Source organism: Microtus oregoni, unplaced genomic scaffold (assembly GCF_018167655.1).
Source record: "Microtus oregoni isolate MIOR12 unplaced genomic scaffold, Mior012 000085F_ref0000168, whole genome shotgun sequence".
Lineage (NCBI taxonomy): Eukaryota > Metazoa > Chordata > Mammalia > Rodentia > Cricetidae > Microtus > Microtus oregoni.
The window spans coordinates 4,726,734-4,749,547 of NW_024544551.1; the positions used below are offsets into that span (position 1 = coordinate 4,726,734).

Here is a 22,814-nt window from a genome sequence, read left to right on the forward strand (position 1 = left end):
TGGGGGCCTTGTTCCCTGAGACCATATTGGTCTCGAAGTAACCCACAGGTTTTCCTTTTCTGTGGAAACAAGAAAACCTCTTTTCCAAAGCAACATATACTTAGACCCAAATTTGGAAGTCATGATACCTTTATAATATACATGTTGGTTTAGCTTAGCAGCCCATACAATGAAATGTCTCTCTGTACTTAGCTCATTCATAGTAAAAAAATTCAAAGATAACACAATAATATACATAATCCAGACTTTCTAAGAACTTTCCATTTTTACATGGCTTATTTTTCTTTTCTCCTTTTAATCTATGACTATCTGTACTCTGTCTCTTTAATGACCTTTTTTCTTAAACCATTTGCTTTTTTAACTCTCTATACTCGTTTTCTTCTCTCTCTCAAGCCTATGTACATTTATTCAACACTGTGTCTCATTTAGAGTTCTTTTATATCTGAATCTGTCCTTATTGTGTTATGTGTAATTCTTTACTGTCCTTTTAAAATGGTAAGCTCTTCTTAAAACTTAAGCTGCTGCATTACTAGGTCAAATATGGTGCTGTGTGCTTGCCCCACCCAGTCTAAAACTTAAGTTTGCACCATTACACTGATATATAGGGTACTGCCTGCTTGCTCCATGGCAGAGCTTCTTGCACCTCTGAGCCTTGCACCCCATCTCCAGGCATAAACCTGGTCCACGTTGCCATCAAGCAAGTTGCAGCACATTGTTCACAAATCCCATCCAAATACTTGGTCTCCTGAAAGAGCCAGAGGTTGCTCCGGCAGCACATCCCAGAAAGCCTGCATTCCAAAACGGCCCAGCTTTTTTCTGCAGCTGCTCCTGATTCAGGAAAACCTCTCTTAAGGGAGCTGCAGCAAGCCACCAGCAAACAACAAAAAGCTGTGTTAAACTCTATATTTTTTTTTATTCTAGAATTCCTTTTCAAGCCTTCTCAGGTTTTACATGGATTTAGTTGGTCACATGGGTGCCAGTTTGTTGCAGGGTGGTCACTTATTTGTCCTGACCGCCCAGAACTGAAATAATCACACAGAAACTATTTATTAAATCACTACTTGGCCCATTAGCTCTAGCTTTTTATTGGCTATCTCTTATGTTAATTTAACCCATTTCTGTTAATCTATATATCACCACGAGGTCGTGGCCTACCAGCAAAGTTTCAGCATGTCTATTTCCTGTGGCTGGCTCCATGGCATCTCCCTCATTCTGCCTTCTTCCTCCCAGTATTCAGTACAGTCCTCTTTGCCTACCTAAGTTCTGCCCTATCAAAACACCAAGGCAGTTTCTTTATTCATTAATGGTAATCACAGCACATAGAGGGGAGTCCCACATCAAGTAATTATTTCAGTTGTTTGTGTTTCTCTATTTACATGAAAATTCAAAATAGAGTCTTGGTTATTGGACCATTTTATAAACATTTTTCCTTTTGAGGATTAGCAGAGCATCATATTTAATCAGAAAGAGGTATTTCCACCTTACTATCGATGAATAGTGTAAAAACCACATTAAATAGCTTTTTATTTTTATAATATCTGTTGATCTTAATATGGTATAAGGTCATTTATGCTCAGAAGACAGACAGAGTGATTTAGTTATATTTTTGTCTATCTACTTATGCCACTGTCCAAAGTGAACACCTCATAAAGCCGTGTGACAGATGCGGCTTTCCACTGTGACTTGTTATTTTTATGCTGACTTGTTTTATGTTAGCTCTAATTAAGTATCGACTGTTGAATAGCTTTTTAAAGACTTTTGCTTTGAGGCTAATTGTTTTAGTTTTTTGGATCACTCTTCTTCCCTTTTATATCTTTCTTGTTGAAATAATTGAAGTTAAATATTCTCTCTCTCTCTCTCTCTCTCACACACACACACACACACACATACACACACACTAATAAATCTCGACAAAACACATATTTTTAATTTTTTTGACTGTTTTTGGCTTTGAGTTTTATTTTGTCTTATTTTTACCTTGACTGTACTTTAATGAATTCTTCATTTCTAAGTTTTAGAAATTTGTATAATAAATTATGACTTTGAGGGAAATACCCAATTTCAAGCAGGTTTTTTCAGTTAAGTACTTTAGAAGAAATGTGACCAGGTTTAATAAGAACCTAATAACCTGTGAGAGATCTTTTTCATGAAACAGAACTCTTGCAAGCTTGAAGGGTGTTCCTTAGTTACTCTAGTTCAAAGAGAAAGCTTTCTTGTGACTTCTATTACTTCCCACTTGGTGACCTTTTTTCTCTGTGTCACTTGGTAAAAGAACACAAAGAAAGCAATTATGAAGGTAGAAGGGGTTTAGGTTAAGTTTTAGTAGTTGGCTTACTTTACTAGCTTTTATTTATGGCTTGAATTTATAATGCCTTGTAGATTATGAATCTAATACTATCCTTTGATGGAGTGATACAGGTGAGGTCACTGTATGATAGAATAGAAGTGGTTTTTTTGTGCTGTTTCTTTAACAAAGAATCCTATTGTAAGGCTAAAATTATATATATTATGTGTATGTATACATATGTAATATAGTCTATGTGGACGGGGTGTTGTGGTGCATTATAAAGGCCATAGGACAATTTAGGGGAGTTAGTTCTTTCAAGTCTTTGTCAGCATATGCTCTCTCTCTCTCTCTCTCTCTCTCTCTCTCTGTCTCTCTGTGTCTGTCTCTCTCTCATTCTGGTAAATTTTTATATTGATAAATTTGTATATTTTCTGAGTTTTGATACTATTGTATAAAAATGTTAGTTTTTAAATTTTTTTGATTGTTCATTGCTAGTATAGAAATCTGTCTGATTCATATATTGATTTTGTTTCCTGAAACTTTGATAAACTCACTAGTTTGCATATTTTACAGATTACTTAAAGTCTTCTGCATTGTTTGTTTATATTGTTGATAAAAATAGCATTTCTTTTTCCAAACTGGACAGCTTTAAAATTTTTGCTATTATACTTATTATTTTATGCATGCATATGTGTGTGGGGGTTGCGCATGTCATAGTACTCATGTGGAGGTCAGAGGACATCTTTGTGGGGTTCATTCTCTCATTCCTTTATGTGGATGCTAGAATCACCAGGGTTGTTCCATTGAGCCATCTTATTTGTCCCCAAATACACTTCATTAATTAAATGATGTTTTTCTTGATTTTTTTTTTGTACTGTCAAGAATTTTTCCATTGGGTATGGTGGCGCAGACCTTTAATCCTAGCACTTGGGAGGCAGAGGCAGGTGGATCTCTGTGAGTTTGAGGCCAGCCTGGTATAAAAAAAGAGTTCCAGGACAGCCAGAGCTGTTACATAGAGAAACCTTGCCTTGATAACACCCCCCTCCAAACAAAAAGAAAAAAAAAAGAAATTTTCATATAATAATGAATAGAGATAAAGTAGTGGATATTTTTAGTTTTGATCTTGACCCTTAGACAGTGTTTCTTATAATTTAACTTAGGCCAAGTTTATTGGCAGTAAGATTACAAAGTCAAGTCCTATCTAGGCTAGTAAGTGTAAGTTCAAGGTCATTTTGGAAAAGTTTATGAGAACTGATTTCAAGTAAAAAGCAAACAAGGGGAGAAAAAAATGGAAGAAGAGCTGGGAGTTTAGCTTGTCTTGTATCCCCAAGGCCCTAGGGACCATACTCAAGTACTACATAAAATGAGTGAAAAGACTAAGAAAAAAAAAAAAGAATGTTACAGGTTTTTCATAGTTGTCTTTTGTTGGGCTAAATAAATCTCTATAACTTATTTTGCTGAATTTTTATTTAAAACAATGTCTTATGGTGCTTAGGATCAAGCCGAGATCAAGCTGGGAAACAGACAGTCACTGAGACATTACTGTGGTTGCTGAGAATTTTTATGATGAATGCGTGTTAGATTTCTCAAATGCTTTTTATATCTCTGAGATGATCATACAATTCATGGCTTTTAAATTTTAATTACTAGTGTGTGTGTGTGTGTGTGTGTGTGTGTGTGTGTGTGTTATATGCATGTTAGTGTGCAAGTATGCAGTACATGTGGAGTCCAGAGCAGGTCATCAAGGCTTTCCTTTATTGCCTCATGATAGACTCTCATGGAACTGAACTCTTGCCTTTTTAGCTAACAAGCTTTTGGGGACTGTTTGCTTCTGCTTGTTTCTCCAAGTGCTGGGTTGCAGCAGTGGCAGCCATATGTGTTTGCTGGGAATTCAAACTCAGGGTCTTGTGCTTACAGACAGAGCAACTACTCTTATGTACTGAGCCCCCATAGGTTCTTCCCCAATTTCCAGAGATTTACCCTTGAAAGTTAAATTAGCTTTATATTCTAAGGGTGAAGATTACTTATTCAGATAACATCGCAGTTACCTTCTTAAGAATTGTAAGCTTGCTTATGAGGTATTTTCTATAGTTTTTGTAGCTTGCAGTGATTTTGTGTTTGAAACAGTATAATATGATGGGTTGAGAACTCTTATTTCTAAGAGTTCTTTTCACATGATATTTCTTGGCTTGTAGTAGAATTTATCAGTTGTCTTATATTTAGATAAGGTTTCATTTGTAAGGTTGTATTAAAATATTTAATATCTATTATATATGCATATACACACATATAAAATGAAAAAATGAAATGTCTGCCCTGGCAATGCTGAAGCATGCATGGGCAGCTCATATATGGCAGTTCTGTTGAACTTGTTCATACTGGCTTTCATGGTCTAAGTTGATGAAGATGATTGACCAGGTCTCTTCCTCAAGAGGGCACCAGATCTCATTACAGATGGTTATGACCCATCATGTGGTTGCTGCTGGGAATTGGACATAGGACCTTTGGAATAGCAGGTACTGATCTTAACCACTGAGCCATCTCTCCAGATATACATACATACACACATGCATGCATATATACACAAACATATATAGTATATAATACACATGCACACACATGAATGAAGACAGATAACTAGTCAGAATATAGAGTCCAGAATATGAACATAGATGATCAGCTGAGTTTTGAGAGTAATGCAAAAACAGTTGAGGGGGCAGGGAAAATCTTGTCAAAATTTAGAATAGCCAGATTATCATTATTGACCAAAATGGATCTATTATTTTACTCTATACTTAAAGCAAAAACAAATCTACTGCAATGTGTATAATAGGTTTAAATATGAGAACCCAAACGGTACAATCTGTAGTTATAAAAATAGAAAATCTGTGGTCTCAAGTCCTAATCAGAAATTTTTGAATTGGCCATAAGCCAGTAGGAATTGTAAGAAGGAAATTTAGCAATAAATTAATACTTCGTGAAAATACAAAACACACACACAGTTCATCAATGATTTACAATAGTAACATTTGAAGTTCAAAAGCATCAGTCATCAGTAAAATACTGTTAATCCATAGTAAGCTTATATGTCATAGCGATCGGCCTGGATAAAATATAAAAGACTGATGATACTAAACTTGTAAAAATCTGGCAATCTCATATTGCTGGTGGAGATCGGAAATGGCACAATCTCTCCACACTGTACTTTAGAACTAGTGTCCTATGAAGTTGCGTATGCACTGCCACATGATGTTGTGATGGATTCCTCAAGTTGAATGAAAATGAGTGGTCAAAGACTCAGGATGTTCATGATATCTTCCTCCCACAAGAGCTGCAAATTTGAGCTTACTTAGGTGAATAGGTGGATTTATTGTGGTTGTCTTCATGAAAAGCAATAAGCTCTTGATGCATGAAGCTCTATACAAAACATGGTGAAGGAAAGAATCCAGATAGGAATCTGTATTGTATAATTCATACCGTATGAAAAGAATATGATCTGTAATGACAGAGCAGCGAAGTGGGATCCTCAGGCTAGAGGTTGGAGGTGGAAAGGGAAATTAATAGCAGAGCTATTTTAAAGTCTCCGAGAAATTTCTTGATCGTAGTGATAGTTATGCAGGTGTGGTGTCAAGGGTATATTTTACTACAGTGAGCAAAGCTTTTCCCTCTAGTAATTATCAAACCTGACTGCACTTCAGTATCACCTACTAAGCTTTCCAAATGCACCTACCTCTGCTGCACCATACACAACAAGTCAGTTACTAGAAGAAGCCAGCTTCTTTGAACTTGTGAAAGTTCCCACAGTGCTTTCAGTTCTCATCTGGAGTTTGTAAACAGTATTTTCTTTATATTACTTTTCCTCTTTAAGTCTCCGAGACCCTAAGCCATTTTACTGGGTTTTGAGAATAAAGAGCTCTCCTATAACTTGCCGTCTTGGAAAATGATAGGCACTGATTAACAGTGTAAGCATTATTTGTAAATTCAAGCAAGTGCTGTGGGAATGCAAGGTTCATTTTGCCGTAGATCAGTACAGGGAAGTTTGTTTTTCTGGAAACATTGAGCATTGTTCAATTAATACATTATAAGATGGCTCATTTGAAAAACTTATCTTGCATGCTGCACTTTCTTAAAGTATTTTTCTTCTCATTTGTATTGTCGTATTTTAAAAATCAAGGAATCTCAATTTTTCAGTGACAGTATTGAAATATTTTTGTGTCTCTCAGAGTCTTAGTCTGTTACTCTCAGTCGTTTATATTCTACATATTTTATTACAAAAACAAAACAAAAACCTTAAAATGACAGTTGTTCTAGTAGCACTTGGGGAAACAAATAATAGTAAAGGAGTTATTAATGTTGCTGTGTCTGACATGATTGTTATGTGGTTGCAATACTAGTTCTATTTATTGTTAATAGAGAATATGTGAGATGGAAATTTTTTCCTTCTATTCTGTGTTTAGGAAATTCAGAGTTAATGCTAAACATTTTCAGCTCCAGGGTTTCTCAGACTCTGTAGCATGTTCTGCTCAGACTCTTTAAGATGGATCTATAGGATACAGAGATCTCAGTTTGACCATTTAGCCCCTTTTCCATTCATTCACCTCTAAGTTCCATGGATAGGCATGTAAGTAGGTAAATAAATTTTCGGTAGCACTGAAGATATCATATGGCATATTTTAAAGATGATGATCTGTAGAAAGAATTTATATATGATTTTGGTATTTATAAATAGTAAATCTATATTTTAAATTTATGTCATAAATTTAGAAATAATCTTCATTTTCGCATATTTCACTGGTAAGTGAAAGTGAAATTTCCTATTCTCCTTTATTTCAGAGCAGAGTAGAAGAGATGACTTAGAAGCTTTAGGGCATATGTTCATGTACTTCCTCAGAGGCAGTCTTCCTTGGCAAGGCTTAAAGGTAATTATATTTTGTGTTTCTTTATTGGAGTTCATAAAATCTTAATGTGTATTAAGACCTTCTGTTACAACTAAATAGTTTTTAAAACACCACATTCTTGCACTCCTCTTTCCACTTTAGGCTGACACATTAAAAGAGAGGTATCAGAAAATTGGCGACACGAAACGAGCCACACCAATAGAAGTGTTGTGTGAAAATTTCCCAGGTAATGGACAATGATAAACTTCATGAATTGAAATGTGCTTATGCATAAAGAAGGCTAAATTTCATTGCTTAAGTTTATAAGTACTTTTTTGTATACATTGAAAAGCAGGAGCACTCTAGAAATGTGATTTAAAAGTTGTCAACAATTACTGCATAGATCACAGAAAGTTTGTATATTTGTTCCACAAGATGACATTATATGAAGAAAATTCCATCTTTTAATTACCTGAAGACTGACCAAAGCCATGTTTCCTTCGATGATTCATTCTTAATAAGTTGAAATACATGCTGAAGAATATGTGATATCATTTAGTGCACTGTTAGTTGTTTGAATCTCAATGTCAGAGTTGTTAAAAATATTACTTCTATTTTTAAAGTACTATAAAATCTTACTGATTTTACTAATTTTAGGGAAATTTTATATTAGTGTATACATTTTGAAAATAATTCTCCTCTAAGCATTTTTGGCAACTCAGAAGCAAAAATAAGGTTTTTTTAGTCCTAAGTTAAGAAATGGTTTGTCAATTAAAATTTTATGTTTGAGATCGAAGCTTGCTGAGTAACCCAGGCCTGTCTGTGGCCTTGCTTTATTCTCTGGTCTGGGACCTGCTGCCTTCTTGCTGCAGCCTCCTGAGTGGCCTGTACCACAAAGCTTAGCTGTTGGTAGTTACTAAATGGCTGATGTTGCTTGCATTGCAACATGAAGTATAAAGAAGATTAACTCATTCAAGATGGAGGTCTTATATCACTTTGTATTCATGGCTCTTCTGTGTAATGGTATCATAATAATAAAGTCAGTGTTCTGAAAGAAATAGCATATGTTTCCTTATTTAATGTCAGTAAACTTTATTTTCTCTCTTGATATAACTTCTATAAATGGCAGATTAAGCAATATTGGTGACAGACCTAGAAGTTTAGGTCTAGATAGATTGAGTGACTGTATTATGAAGCGTATAAGCAATTTTCCAGGAAAAAATGGAGGTGCCAGTATAATTAACCCTATAATTACACAGCAAGTGGAATAACAAGAAAGTCTCTCTTTGAGGAAAGTCACCAGGGCACTATGTTACACTGTGAATTAGTGGGATCAGAGGAGCCGCGAAATCTTCATGTCTGAGATTTCAGCACTGGTAACCTACTGTTTCTTTGTATAATGTTGGGATACTCTTTTTTTTTTTTAAAAACTAGTTAACAACTTTACCCAGATTTTTGTTTTTCTTTACTTTTAAAATTATAAACTTAAAAGCCGGATGGTAGTGAGGCACATCTTTAATCCCAGCACTCGGGAGGCAGAAGCAGGCAGATCTCTTGTTTGAGGCCAGCCTGGTCTACAAGAGCTAGGTCCAGGATCGGCTCCAAAGCTACAGAGAAACTCTCTCCCGAAAAAGCAAACTAACTAAATAAATTATATATATATATATATATATATATATATACACACACACACACACACACACACACACACACACACACACACATAGAGATTTATTACCCAACTCTTTGATTAGAAATTAAAAGAAAACTCATTGTGTTCTTGCATCAGATTTTTTTGAGATGATTTTGCTTGTTTTGCCAGTTCATTTGATTAAATATGGCTCAAGGTGACGATTAGAAATTTTGTTGCATGTTAGTAAGTTAGTGTGTATTGTTAATGTGGAAGGAAACACAGAAAACTAGTTCAGATGCTTCACGTGAGCTAGTTCACAGTGAAGTGGTTTGAGTAAATTTTAAAATATGCATGAAGTATGCCCGTGATTAGACAGTTGTATCATTGAGCCACTAATTCACCCTCTAGTACAACTCAAGATATCTATTAAAAAATTTAAAAAATGTTTTAACCTTTGGTAATAAGTGTTGCAAACAACTAAATGACTCACTTCCTTTCCTCTTGTTTCCATTCTCCCTTTCTTTCCCCCTTTTTAAATTTTTCTATAATTGAAAATTTTAAATTGAAATAGGATTATGTTAACTTTTATTGAGTATTATAGAGATACGTAGTCAGAATAACTTTTATTTCCTTTCTAGAAGAAATGGCAACATATCTTCGTTATGTTCGAAGGCTAGATTTTTTTGAAAAGCCAGACTATGATTACCTAAGAAAACTTTTTACCGACCTGTTTGATCGCAAAGGATATATGTTTGATTATGAATACGACTGGATTGGTAAACAGTTGGTAGGTACTTTATGCTGCTAAAGTAAAAGATTATTTATGGTATTTTAAATAGTTCAGAATATTTCTATTGAAGATTGAGAACAGTTTGTAAGGAATTCCTTTTATTTCTTATTTGGGGACATTTTTGGGGGATCATCATACTTGGAATTTTATACAAGCTCTGCTACTGGATTTCCTGCTTTTCATAAAAGGATGATGAGTTATTTTGGACTTTCTATCTTAATTTGTTTTTAATATTAAATATGATATTTTATATAGTATTATGGTATTATAGTATTGCTACTTCTCTATAGTAACCTATGTTCTGCTTTGATCAAAATTAAGAATTTTAAAAGCTTCTGAGTCAAAATATTAAATATCTAATTTCGTTATTTAAGTAGTATTTTTAAAATTTGTAATAATGTTTTTTATTTATATATTAGCATTGGATATGAGATTCATAAATACATTTTTATTTTTAATGTGAGAAAGTACCTTAAAATTAATAAAAACAGTAGAAGACCCTTCCTATATACAAAAGTCAGTACACTGAAAAGTGTTTAAATGTCTTAAAAATACTTTAAAAAGTAACTGTGGTCTTTTTACTTTACTCTAAAAGCTTTTATCAATTTCTTGAGAACAGTGTTGCTTCTTAAAGACTTAATTTACTTAGCAGTATCATTTATTGATTCATTGATTCTTTTAAGCAGCTAATGAATCTGTTGTAGATGGGACTACTGAAGCAGGCCATTCCAGCAGTAATTGTTGTTTTCTTGTAGCCTACTCCAGTGGGTGCTGTTCAGCAAGACCCTGCCCTGTCATCGAATAGAGAAGCACACCAACACAGAGATAAGATGCAGCAGTCTAAAAACCAGGTTTGCTGTCCTTTGGATATGAAATCTCTACTTTCATTATTGAGATGCGCATTTTTCTTCAATGGGTCACACATTATACACACTTGAAAGGATTGAAAGTACTTGTGTTTTCAGAAAACTTTTAGTTTGCCATTAATTTCAGAATTATTACCAGTTCCTAATTCATGCTATGAATTAGTCAAAACCAAGCAATGTTTGGTGCTGTTAGGATGGAAGTTTTAAAACTATACCAGCTTTTGCTCTTTCTCTCTGTAGTTAATTCATTGGGTTATTTATTGAATTTCTGCTGTTTAAAGTGATTTTTTTTATTCATGTGTTGAGAAATACAGAGGCAAAAAAAAACAAACAAACAAAAAAAAAAACAGTCTATAGAAGTGCTTTAAACTGAGTGACTGAGTGGTGCTTAGCAAGAACTCATTTGTCTCTGGAAGCAAACGAACATGAATGTGTTTTTACTCTGCATAAATTAGTTTCCTAACCCTTATTTTCTCACCTATTAAGTAGTGGTAATACATGCTAACTTCTAGAATAAAATTTTTAATTAGAATTCTAATAGGATAAAATAAAATAGAATATAAATTTATTCTCAGTAAATCTGAACTCAAGGATGGTGTTTGTTCTTATGAATTTTACATTAAATATACAGATAATTTTGAAGTAGAGTAAACTGTACCACTTGGAGTATATGCTTGGAATATACCACTTGGAAGATATGCTATATGCATTTCCATATCTAATATAGAAAATGTTGTTTCTTGTCATGAACCTGCAGAGTAAATGAACTTCTTTTAGGTAAATAATGGAATAAAGACATCTTAAGAGTAGTGAGCAAGAGACAGGAAAAGAGAGGAGAAAAGAGAAAAAGGGGTGGGGAAAGAGAAGAAAGACAACAGAAAAGCAAGAAGCTAAAAATCAAGAGATTATTTGTTTGAGGAGTATAGGTCAGTCTAATTTGCTTGGAACAGAGCATAAATTAGAGAGAAGGTATGTAAGAGTGATTTGAAATAAGAGTAAGATCGAGAGTGAAGAGTTCATGTTTCCTGGGGAAAGGCATGGCAGCTGTTGAAAAGTTCAGCAGTTCATGTCTCTTTTGCAAGAAGATTCTCTTTATTTAGATTCTATCTTGCCTCTTTATTTTCACTTCATTTATCCCATTAAAGTCCAAGTAATGGTTAAAACAAGATGAAAACTAAAGGATAAAATACACCATTCATTAAAACATATAGCTGGACAAAATGCTCACTTTAGGGCATAGTTAACAATATGTATGGTATACCTGATTTAGAAAGATTTGGTTTTACAGTTTGACACAGAAAAAAAAAAACCTCACATGAAAAGTCGCATGAACTAATTCAACTATAAGTAGAGTTAGTTGATAACTTGAACAATCTGACGCGATAACTATGTAAGTATAGGGCTCAGAAGTTGAGAGCTGGTGTTTCTGTTTTCTAAACTAAAGTTATTTCTTGGATATTCCTGGAAGAGTGTCAGTGATTGATACTCCCTAAACTCCTATGCCCAAGCTCTTGTAGTAAAGCTTTGTAGTAAGGGCCGCCTTCAGTGTTGAATTGCTTCACAACTTAAATACTTTTAAGCTTCTAACTTTCTACTTATGACAGACATAGCTCTTTTAATATAAACTCTCTGAGGGTGGGGTCTGTATTTTCTTTGTAGTTCTTTTTGCCCCAAATGCAGGGAAGATTTTCTATTTATGTGTAATTTCAGTAAATCCTTTGGGATAGGGCTGTGTATAGGATTTGAGACCTGAATATACAGTCTCCTTGTTAAAGAAAAGTTACGTGCATAGAAAAAGTTCAAAATATCCATGCATCAGTTATGTTTTTGTTTTGTTTTGTTTTGTTTGTTTTATGACAGACCCCATGGTTCACAGTCCAAAAGAGGAAAAGCATGAGTTCATTAAAAGGGCTGAACATTGTAATGACTGCAGACAGAGGCAGTCAGTGGTTCAAGTTCAGGGGAGCTACAGTTACATATAATATGTTAGGTACGTGTTAGTGTTTATAGAAGGAGTTCACATAGGTTTTTAATATAGTGTTTATGCAGTAAGAGTTCACATAGGTTTTTTAATATTTTCTTACAGAGGTCTATCACCAACTGCCACAGATACCTGTCTTGATTTTAGCATCTTTTTCATTTTCAGATTTGGTTTCCTATAATTTATTTAAATGTCAGCTCCCAGTCCACTAATTCTGGCTGTGCAGTTAGCGAATGATGAAAAGACAGAACTCTCACAGTGGTTTTGATGGTAGACTTCATGCCATGGCCTATGTAATTTTGCACTATACAGTTTAATTTAGGAAGCTTACTCCCAGAATGTTTTTTTTTTTTTCATGTCCTTCTACTTATATTTAACGTCTGTTCCAGAAAGGGTTACTCTGGCTTCCGGTGTACTTAGGCTTCCCTTAGCTGAGCATACTTGGCACTTTGTGGCAAGATTTTGTGGAATTTGGTAGAAAAAGAAAAACAGCACTAGAGACTTTAGGATATTCATAGTTAGTGCCAGGATCTTGGTAGCGTTATTGAAGCTGACTGTGGCTGAAATTGCCACTGTGCTCTTTGCTAGGTCTGTGACCTCAAGACAGTGTTGAATGTCAGTGTCTTTATCCATGAAATTCAGATTTTATCTAAAGTTACTAATTCAGAATCAAACTTTAAGAACTCTCCTTGTCAGTATTTTCTGAGTGTTCCTGAAATAGAGAAATTGCAATTAAGAAGCCATTCTGATTTTTACTAGTCTAATACTAGTAGCCTATTCTTATTCCCATAGAGATTTACCAAGCGATCTCAGAAATTCCAAAATTTTCAGTCTGTTTCATTAAAGAAGGCTCTTTAATTAGAACCAAGTTTTTAAAAAAATTAAATCCACAAAGAGATTTTTAAAAATGTTTTGTTATAGTCTCATAGTATTGTGCATAGTGCTTTTTACTTTTCAAAGACCTTTTCTGTTTTCTCCTGTTATACCTGCAGTAGAAACAGAATACAATAAAAGAGAGGAACATCTCCTAGGATGTCAACCTTTTAAGGATTTTTCTTCTCACATTGCTAAAAGTAGTTGCCCATGGGAGAAGCTCTGTGGACTCTGTAAGACAGTGTGGTGGCTTGTAGTGCGCTCATGTCACTCTGCTCCCTGGCTCTTGGATAATTCGCTTATGAACTTGTGGGATCTATGGCTTCCCAAATTTTTTACTTCTAAAATTTTTTGGTTCTAACTTATTTTTATTGCTGACCATTATTCAATTCATCAATAAAAAATTATCTTTCATCTTCAGAGATAAATAACTATGTATGATTCAGAATAGAAAGAATATTTTAAATTTCCTTTTTTACATTTGTTTTGTATATTATAAGGATGAGATGTTTAACATATTGGGTTTTTCTTCTTCCATGCATGCCACATGCATTAAATAAATGGCAGTCGGCAGACCACAGGGCAGCTTGGGACTCTCAGCAGGCAAATCCCCATCATTTGAGAGCTCACCTTGCAGCAGACAGACATGGTGGCTCGGTACAGGTATTTTCTGATTTTTGCATGAGTGATTATTCCCCAGATTTATACAACTAACCTTTTTTTGAGCTCATGGCATGATACTCTATCCTTATGAAAGCTTGTTGCCGAATTCTATCCATAATTCTATTTCTTTGTTACTTAACCAAAACCAAGTTAACATGGTCCAGGAAGACCACCAGGGATGCTACACTTTCATGTGCCGTGGTTTACTTTTTGCAAGTACATGCAACAGTATTTAAGTCATATTCACGGCAAGTTAGAAAAAAATGAGTGTGGTTAAGTATGCATTGAGCTAGATTTTTAAATGTGAAGTTTAATATTTTTATTAATGCTTTAAATAAAACATTTACAAAACTCCCCCCCCCCCCCTTTTACTGACTTTGCTTCCTTCAAGTTTCATTCATAGATATCTGAACATTTTCATCTGTACTACTTGGAAACATGGCCCTGTTGGCACTGCTGTGCTATACACTCATAGATACTCAGTAAGCTGTGGTTTCTGCACCTTTAAAGCACATCCGCCAGCAGCTGCCCGCCACTGTCCTGGCCGCCAGGTGTAACTATTTAGGTTTGATTATGGAGACTGCAGCCTTATAGGGCTTTACAGTGGCTCCTTAAGCCAATCTGAATACTAGCTCAGAGTAACTGATGACTTCTGTCGCAACTTCTTTCAATTTGAAAGCCCTATGTTTTGGTTTTGTTCCTCTGCATATTTCTGCTTGAACAATTTTCCATATTTGATCAGTTTTGCATTCTTTTTAATACATTATTAATCAACATAATCTATATTGAATCATTTTTATTTAAATTCTAAAAATCAGTTCAAAATTAAGTCTTAGGAGCTATCTTGTTTTCCTCACTGATACATTTTAAAGTATGTAACCACCCATTTATATATAAAAATATATAGATTTTTAGTAATATGCAGTAGAAATATTTGAATAGTTACATGAACTCAGGAGTGACAGACTCAGGCAGAAGTACCTGAATTCATATCATTGGAGAAGCTAAGTGAGCAAAGTATGTTTAATCTGCATAAAATGTTTACCCATATTTTTGCTTGCTTCTGAGTCCTTTTGTTATGCTACATGTTTTGCTAGTGCTCAGGGAGATCTGCAGCAGTGAAGGCTCTAATAGAAATCTGTCCTGCCATTTATAGGGTCACTTTGAATCTGTTTTCCTGGTCTGTGGCTCCTCTTATGTGTTTCCCTGGATGGATTGTTTTGGTGTTGTTCCATCACATTAGCAGTAGTGCTGTTTTCCCTTAGAGTGCTTGTACTTTTTTCCTGTCTCTCCCAAACTTTTCTGTCTGTTGAGACTCCTTCCAGCTTCATTCTATTCTGTGTGATCAGTTTACCCAGTAGAATTCTAGTAGGAGAATGAATGCATAGATCAAAATAAGAAATTATGCTCTTTTTATTGATTTCTTTTCTCTCCTATCTTTTTTTTGCATTTTTTCTTTTTCTTTTTACATCTCTATCAGTTTTTCCTTACTCCACTGTCTTTTCAATCATAAGCTGACTTAATACAGTAAACATTTTCAAAAGTTTAATGAGTAGTTTACTAACACCTCAAGTATGTCAATGCCAGAATCTTATCCCACTGCAAAATAAAGAATGTATTTAATGCATTTGCAAATTATCTTATGCACATTCAGAATTACTTGAATTATTATGATTATATATACTTAGACTAATGAAAATGTAATTAAAACTAATGAAATGAAAGAAAAGTACCTAAAGGCTAACTACTGTGATTATTATTATTGAGTACTATAGCTGATCCTTAATCAGGATAGAAAGAGAAGCAGTGTGTTATTCTCATGGTCTTATAAAGGGAAGTGCTGCAGAGGTTTTTAAGAACCTTTTTTAAGAGGTTTGTTTTGGCCTCTTGAAGGATCAAATGGTGTGTGTGTGTGTGTGTATAAAATCTTAGCACATTAGGCAAGAGCTCTAACATGATGCTGCAAGCCCAGCAGTTATATTTGACAGGCTTTTCCCAGTCAGTGATAACCCCCATTACTGTAGTTTTTTATGTGGAACAGTGAAGCACTATTAACATTCTAGGCTGTTTAGAGTTGACCATGGTGGAATTTTTTGAAGTTTTGACTTAAAGAAAGATAGTGTTTATTTCTGTGAGTGTGGTGATACACGTGTTCAAATGATTGTGTGCCCATTTGCATATATGTAGATGCTGAGCCATATTCCTACTCCTGATGATCTTTTAATAGATGCTGAGTAGCAGAGTCTAAACTTGAACTTTCTCCTGTCCTGATTAATTATAATTTAACAGACAGATATACATATTACCAAAATGATATTGTTGTTGAATACAATAGATTTGGTTCAAATTTTGTATGCTGATTATTTATCAATAAAAGGAGGAGGATATTAACAATATTTTCACCTTGATTTTGCTGTGAAAATTTTGTAAAAAGTATTTTATATAGAGACTGAGATTTTAAAAGTGCTAAGTACAATTGATTACTTTTTTAATCAGTGAAGTTATATTTTATTCATTTCCTTAAATTGAAGAATAAAGACATAACCAGGAGAAAACGTCAAATTCACTTTTTCTTTTTTATATTTAGTGAAATATGTAGCTATTTATTCAATAAACTCTTTCTGCTAGAAGAATGAATAAATTAGTATATCTGAAGATGTTATTTTGAGTCTGTTCTTGCCTGTGTATGTTTTGGAAAGCCACTGGATTTAGTGTGCCTATCTCTGTTTGTCCATAGAGCCATTGCAATGGATATGACTGGGAAAGAGATGTACCCATTCATAATTTTGGCCCTTTATTATTTAGAAATATTTATGTAAGTTACTGTTACGTTGTTACATACTGTTAGTTTGTGTTAGTTACTGTTAGGCTCATGAAATGAAAAGAAGAATTGAGAGACAGGAGACTGTGATAGGTAGTTAGCAGAGTGCTAGGAGAATATTCAGAGAAACAAATCTAAAATGGCCTGAATTAATGATTCAAATTTTCATGTAAAAATACTCTGAATACAAAAGTATCAGTAGTGATTATCAGCTGAAGAAGGCTGTAGGGGAAAGAGGAGTGTCTCAGGCAGAGAAGACAGCACGCATATAGTGGGTGAGGAGAGAGATACACTCAAGAATTGAACTCAGTAGATAGGGGGGTTGGTAAGAATTGAAACTGGGAGGCCCGTGGGTTGTAAATTGTGAAAGATATAATAGTCCTTGTTATTAGTTTTGAATTTTATTCTGAAGATACTGGGGAAACATAAAGAGGATTATGTAAAGCTAGTCATGGTGGTGCATGTTTGTAACCTCAGCCAGAGACAGGATCCCTAGGAAAGCTAATCAGCTAGACTAACTGAATTAATGACCTCTGGATTCAGCAAAGCACCACTTTCTCAACAAAGAAACTGGAGAACAATTAAAAAGATACCTGATGTCAACTTCTGGCCTCTAGATATGTGGGAAAACATATACACAATCATGCACACCACCCTCATACATGCAAAATACACACATACACACACACAATCTAGTGTCTATGTCTATCTCATTTTCCTGGTTTGTGCATTTGGTGATGTGCATTTGTGATGGTTACATAGGTGGCTGCTATGTAAGCATAGGGTCTCAGGTATCTGTAGTATTCTAACTCAGATTCCTGTAGGTATATACTTAGAAGTGGTACAGTTAGATCATGTGCTAATTCTATTTTTGATTTTTGAAGAACATTCGTCTTGATTTTTACATTGGTTGCACTACTTTACTGGCCCCCTAGAGGCGTATAAGGGTTCCTTCCTCCCGAGCCCATCCTTACTAGCTAATGTTGTTGGGCTTTTGCTTTCTTTTTCTCTGTTTTTTTTTTTTTTTAAAGACATAGTCTCACTGTGTAGACACAGGCCAGCAGCCTCAAACTCTCATAGATCTACCTGCTTTTGCCTCCACTCTGCCTGGCCTTGTTTACTTGATCCTGGTGGGTTCAACTCAAGATGAGATGGAGTTTTGATGTGCTTTTCAGTCACTGCTCTCTGACAGCTAAGGGTACTTTTTTGGTACTTTTCCTATGTTTATTAATCATTTGTATTTTCTTGTTTTTAAAAATGTCTTAATTTGCCAGTTTATTGATAGAATGATGTGAGCTTTTGGTTATTAATTCTTTTAGGTTTTTTAAAATATAGATTCTAGATACTGACCCTCATTCAGATGCATAATTGACAAGCATTTTCTCCCGTAGACTGTCTCTCTACTCTGCCAATTTTCTTTTCTATTCAGAAGACTGGCAGTTACTGGATGTTTATTTCTTAAACTGTTTTCCCTTTCTTTCCTTGTGCAGTTTCATGGCTTTAGATTTAACATTGTCTTTTAATCCATTTTAATTGATTTTTGTGCAGAGTGATTGATATATATCTATTCTTATTCTTCTGCATGCAAACAAGCAGTTTTCTAAGCACCGTTTATGGAAAAGGCTGTCTTTACCCCAGTGTCTGCTGTGGCTGTGTAGTATAATTTGACATCTGTACCCCCACTGCTCTTAGTGCTTGTCATTACTGTGGTCATTTGAGGCCTTCAAGCTTCCGTATGAGTTTTAAAACTGTTTTCTCTTTCTGTCAAGACTGTCATTGAAATTTTGTTGGAGATTACATTGAACTTGCAACCTTTTTGGTCATATAACCATTTTTATAATACTGCTTTTGTGAATTTATGATTATGGGAGTTCTTTCCATAGCTTCTTAAATTTCTTTATAAATTTTTCATTGTAGTTTTTCATCTCTTTGCTTAGTTTTATGACTAGATATTTTTGCTTTGAAGCACTTGTGAATGAAGTTTTTTCTTTTTTTCCCAACAAGTTTGCTATTGTATAAAAGAACTACTGATTTGAGTTTGGATTATGTACCCTGCTACATTGCTGAAATTGTTTCATAAATGTAAGAATTTCTACTAGAATCCTTGAGGTCTTTTGAAGTATAGAGGAACTCTGTTGTCTGCAAGTGGGGGTAATTTGATTTCTTCCTTTCCTGTTTGTATTCCTTTTTATTTTTTTTTTTAGTTGCTGTATTGATCTGTCCAAAACTTTAAGCACTGTATTGAAGTAGAGTTACCGGACATCTTTATCTCATTTTTAGAGGAAATGTGTTTAGTTCTTTCATAGTATAATGTTTGATATTTTTAGTTTTTATGATGTTGATGCATGCTCCTTCTATTCCTTGTTAATTCAGAAATTTTAATATGAAGACGCAGAACTATGTTAAAGGTCTTTTCTACATTTAGTAAGATTAAGATTGTCAGTGATTTCTTTTCCCAAGTATATTACGTATAGTGTTGCATTTATTTTATATGTATGTAGTAAATCTTTCATACATTTCCTGTAATGAACTAAATTTAATCATGGAGTATTCTTTTTAATATTTTTCAATTCAATTTTATAAGTATTTTATTGAGAATTTTCACATGTATGTTTATCGAGGAAATTGATTGACATTTTCCTCCTTCTGTTGTTTCCTTATCTGTTTTTGGTATCTGTAACATTTTCTTCAAAAATTAATTTGGGATAGTTTTTCTTCCTTTTCTGTTTTAGAAAAGTATTTGAGAAACACTAGTGTTCCTTTGTTCTTAGTTCTGGGAGAATTCGGCAGCAGTGAGTCTCTCCAGTCCTGAGCTTTTCTTTGTTAGGAGACTATCTCTGCTTCTATCTTGTTGCCTATTTATGTAGTTTAAATCCTCTTGATTTAATTTTTGTAGATGATACTATATAAATATAATTTACTCATTTCTTCTAGACTTTCCATCATTTTAAAATAGAGGTTTTCAGAGCATTCCCCAAGGATTCTCTGGATTTCATTGTTATTGTAATGTTCACCTTTTCATCTCTAATTTTATATTTTGCTCTTCTCTTTGTTTTGATTAATTTGGCTAAGGGTTTGTCAATCTTGTTTATATTTTCAAAGAAGCAACTCCTTTGTTTCATTGATACTTTGTCTCATCCTTTTAATCCCTTTTATTACTTCTTATCTCAGCTGAAGCTTCTACCCAATGGATGTTTGGTTTGTTTTCTTGATCAAGTCCTAGAAATCTTTCATGTTGTTGTCATGCTTGGCTTATCTTTTCTTCATTTATGTTTGAATGTAGTATTTCTTCAGCCTTTCTCTGTTCTTTCTCCAGCTTTACTTGGTCTGTGGTGATGTTTTCTACCATTTACCTGAGTTCCGGAGTCCCCATCACCTGTCCCCACTCATTCTCTGTTCCTGCTGGCCTTCTTGAAGGTTGCTGATTTTTGTGTCTGTATATTGGATTGATTTTCTTACTGTGGATTTGACCTTCTAGGAGTCATTTGTTGCTTTTAGAAATAGATTCTGGATTCTTTGTCTGACATTTCAACTGTTTCAGTGGCTTATGGTCTCCTGGATTCACTGTGCTGCCTTGCCTTTTTGTTTGTCTTGTGACTGCTGTGTCTGCTGCTTATCTCTGCATTTGTATTTCAGGTTGTTCTTAAGGAGCAGCTCCTTTGAACTCAACCCAGTACCATTCAAAGAGTAGAAAACATACTGATGTAAGAGCAGCAGTTAAAAAATATATGTGATATAGAAATGTACTTAATATCATTAAAGCCCCCTGATGCACACTACCAGTGACCGTAGTACAGAAAATGGCAAAAATAATGTAATGTTCTGTAATATTAAGGGAAGGAAATAGAAAAAGAAGATAACAGAGGAGAAGCAGGGTTAAATAAAAGAGGAAAAGGAAGAAGAGGGAAGACTATTATGAAGAAAGTGGAAAGAAGAGCTAAAAACATTTTTAATAATGAGAAAATGTATAAAGAAACTAAACAAATGTAAGAATTATTATTAAAAATAAAAGCATAAAAGCCCTTTTTAAACACATAAAGTAAAATTAAGATACTGCTGAAAGCGTAATAAGAGGGAAATGGAGAAGCATAGAGGGAAGAAGATGGAATCTTAGAGTACCTTTGTGGGTCCTAAAGTTGGAGTCATATTTAGTGGTGTAGCCAGTTGTTAGTTGCCCATACTCTTGCAAGTATCCTGTAACTCATGTTCCCATAGGACTCCAATCCCCTCCCCCCATGCCAAAAAAGACATGAATGTAGGAGGTCTGGCTGGGAAGAGGAAGGAGATGAGCAGAAGTGGGAGGGGAACGAGAGTAATAGGAATGAATATGATTAAATACATTATATAACTGGGTAAAAATGGCATAATGAAACCTGTTTTATGTCTAATTAATATATGCTAATAATCTTTAAAAATATAAATTAAAGGAAGATAAATAGATTTTTCCCAGTCCATAAGAGCAGAAGTTTCATCAGAGGACACAACATTAAACCCAGACACAATTTGAAAGGAGAAGAAGGAATTAAAATATGGTTGTTGGGGGAGTGGAAGTAACAGGAATTGTGAAGGTTATTGCGAACTAACCTGCTTGTAGGTGGCCATTCAGTAAAAAGCTAGCTCACTTAAAAATAATGGAATTGGTGTCTTCAGGAAGAGGCATGAAGGTGGGTGGGAATCTATTGAAACTGGAGAGTCGCTTTGTTTGTTTGCTTGTTTTGTTTTTTTCTCTCTCTTCTCCCTTCTGAGTTGTGCTGAACCAGGACTGGATGAGTGTGAGGTTACCTGACAAAACTATTTTTCCTTTTAGTACCTTCTTTTCTTTATGTGGCAGGAGACTCTGTTAGCCATCTTAGCTTTGCACTTTGTGAACCACACGGATTCTTTTCTGGTCCCATCTGTTTTATCACCCTTTATTGTCTAGCTGTTCGAGTCAGAGATATCTCCGTAGTGTACTAGGGAGCTGGAGAAGCAAGCATATCATTCAGACCTACACAGCTAGACCAGTCTCCCACTGTTTGCTTGTTTATTGAGACATGGTCTCTCTTTTTTTTTTTGTTTTGTTTTTTCGAGACAGGGTTTCTCTGTGGCTTTGGAGCCTGTCCTGAAACTAGCTCTGTAGACCAGGCTGGTCTCGAACTCACAGAGATCCGCCTGCCTCTGCCTCCCGAGTGCTGGGATTAAAGGCGTGCGCCACCATCGCCCGGCGAGACATGGTCTCTTTATGTAACCCTGGTTGTCCTGGACTTGGATACATTGACTAGGCTGTCCTTGAACCCACAGAGAATCAGCTTGCCACTGCCTGTGCATACACCACCACACCTGGAAGTTTGTACTCTTTGAAACCTGCCCAGTATTGGGTTCTGTCATAGGTCGCAGATTTAGAGTTCTCAGTCCTTGTGGCAGTGAACCTTGTGGCAGATATGTGGTTTCAGAGGCTAGCTTATCAGCTGATGACTGGCCTGAGCTTCTTGGAATTCCCAGTAATTCTTAGGTGATAGGCAAGTTCTTAGTGATTGAGGGTAGTTTACTGGCCACCATACCCTTTGCTGCCCTAGCTGAGGTTGCTGACTCTTTAAGACTGTCTGCTGTAATTATCCCTCACTTAAAGTTGTGTTGGGTTAGTTCCAGGCTCCTCCTGGACTATGATTGCTCCTTGTTATCAGGCTCCCAGGGTAATTTAGTCTTAAACACCAGGTTGCCTCTTAAACTGATATCTGGCCTCAGCCCTCTGAGGTATGGGAAGTGGAAGAAAGGACCTCTTCTACACTGATAACTTGTTACACCAGAGGAGTCACTATCTAAACTCTGAAGTTCTTTCAAGGCTTGTGGAGACTGTGTACTTGTTCGTTGGGCAGGGTTGCTGGTTTCTTTTCGCCAAGGTCTCTGTCTCCTTGCTTAACTTTAGATGACACTTCTGTGCCCCTCTTTCCCTGGAGAGCTGTTCAGGGTCTCTGTCCCTCCTCCCCTGGAGAACTTTGCAGGGCCTTCCTTTTGCTGCATCTATGTTCAGTATTGGTTCTCTG

General features: G+C 35.2%; 1 protein-coding gene across 11 annotated transcripts in view; it reads left to right on the top strand.

Moving 5' to 3' along the window:
• Nucleotides 1–22,814, top strand: part of LOC121441941 (casein kinase I) — a 90,125-nt gene that overhangs the window by 54,551 nt on the left and 12,760 nt on the right. For 5 of the 11 annotated variants that reach the window (XM_041643352.1, XM_041643349.1, XM_041643347.1 and 2 more), the window contains 5 exons: nt 7,121–7,206; nt 7,327–7,411; nt 9,436–9,584; nt 10,343–10,438; nt 13,875–13,970. In XM_041643352.1, the coding sequence (XP_041499286.1) occupies nt 7,121–7,206; nt 7,327–7,411; nt 9,436–9,584; nt 10,343–10,438; nt 13,875–13,970 (512 nt within the window). The remainder of the gene's footprint in view (nt 1–7,120; nt 7,207–7,326; nt 7,412–9,435; nt 9,585–10,342; nt 10,439–13,874; nt 13,971–22,814) is intronic. The other 6 variants (XM_041643351.1, XM_041643353.1, XM_041643354.1 and 3 more) reach the window with 3 other exon arrangements.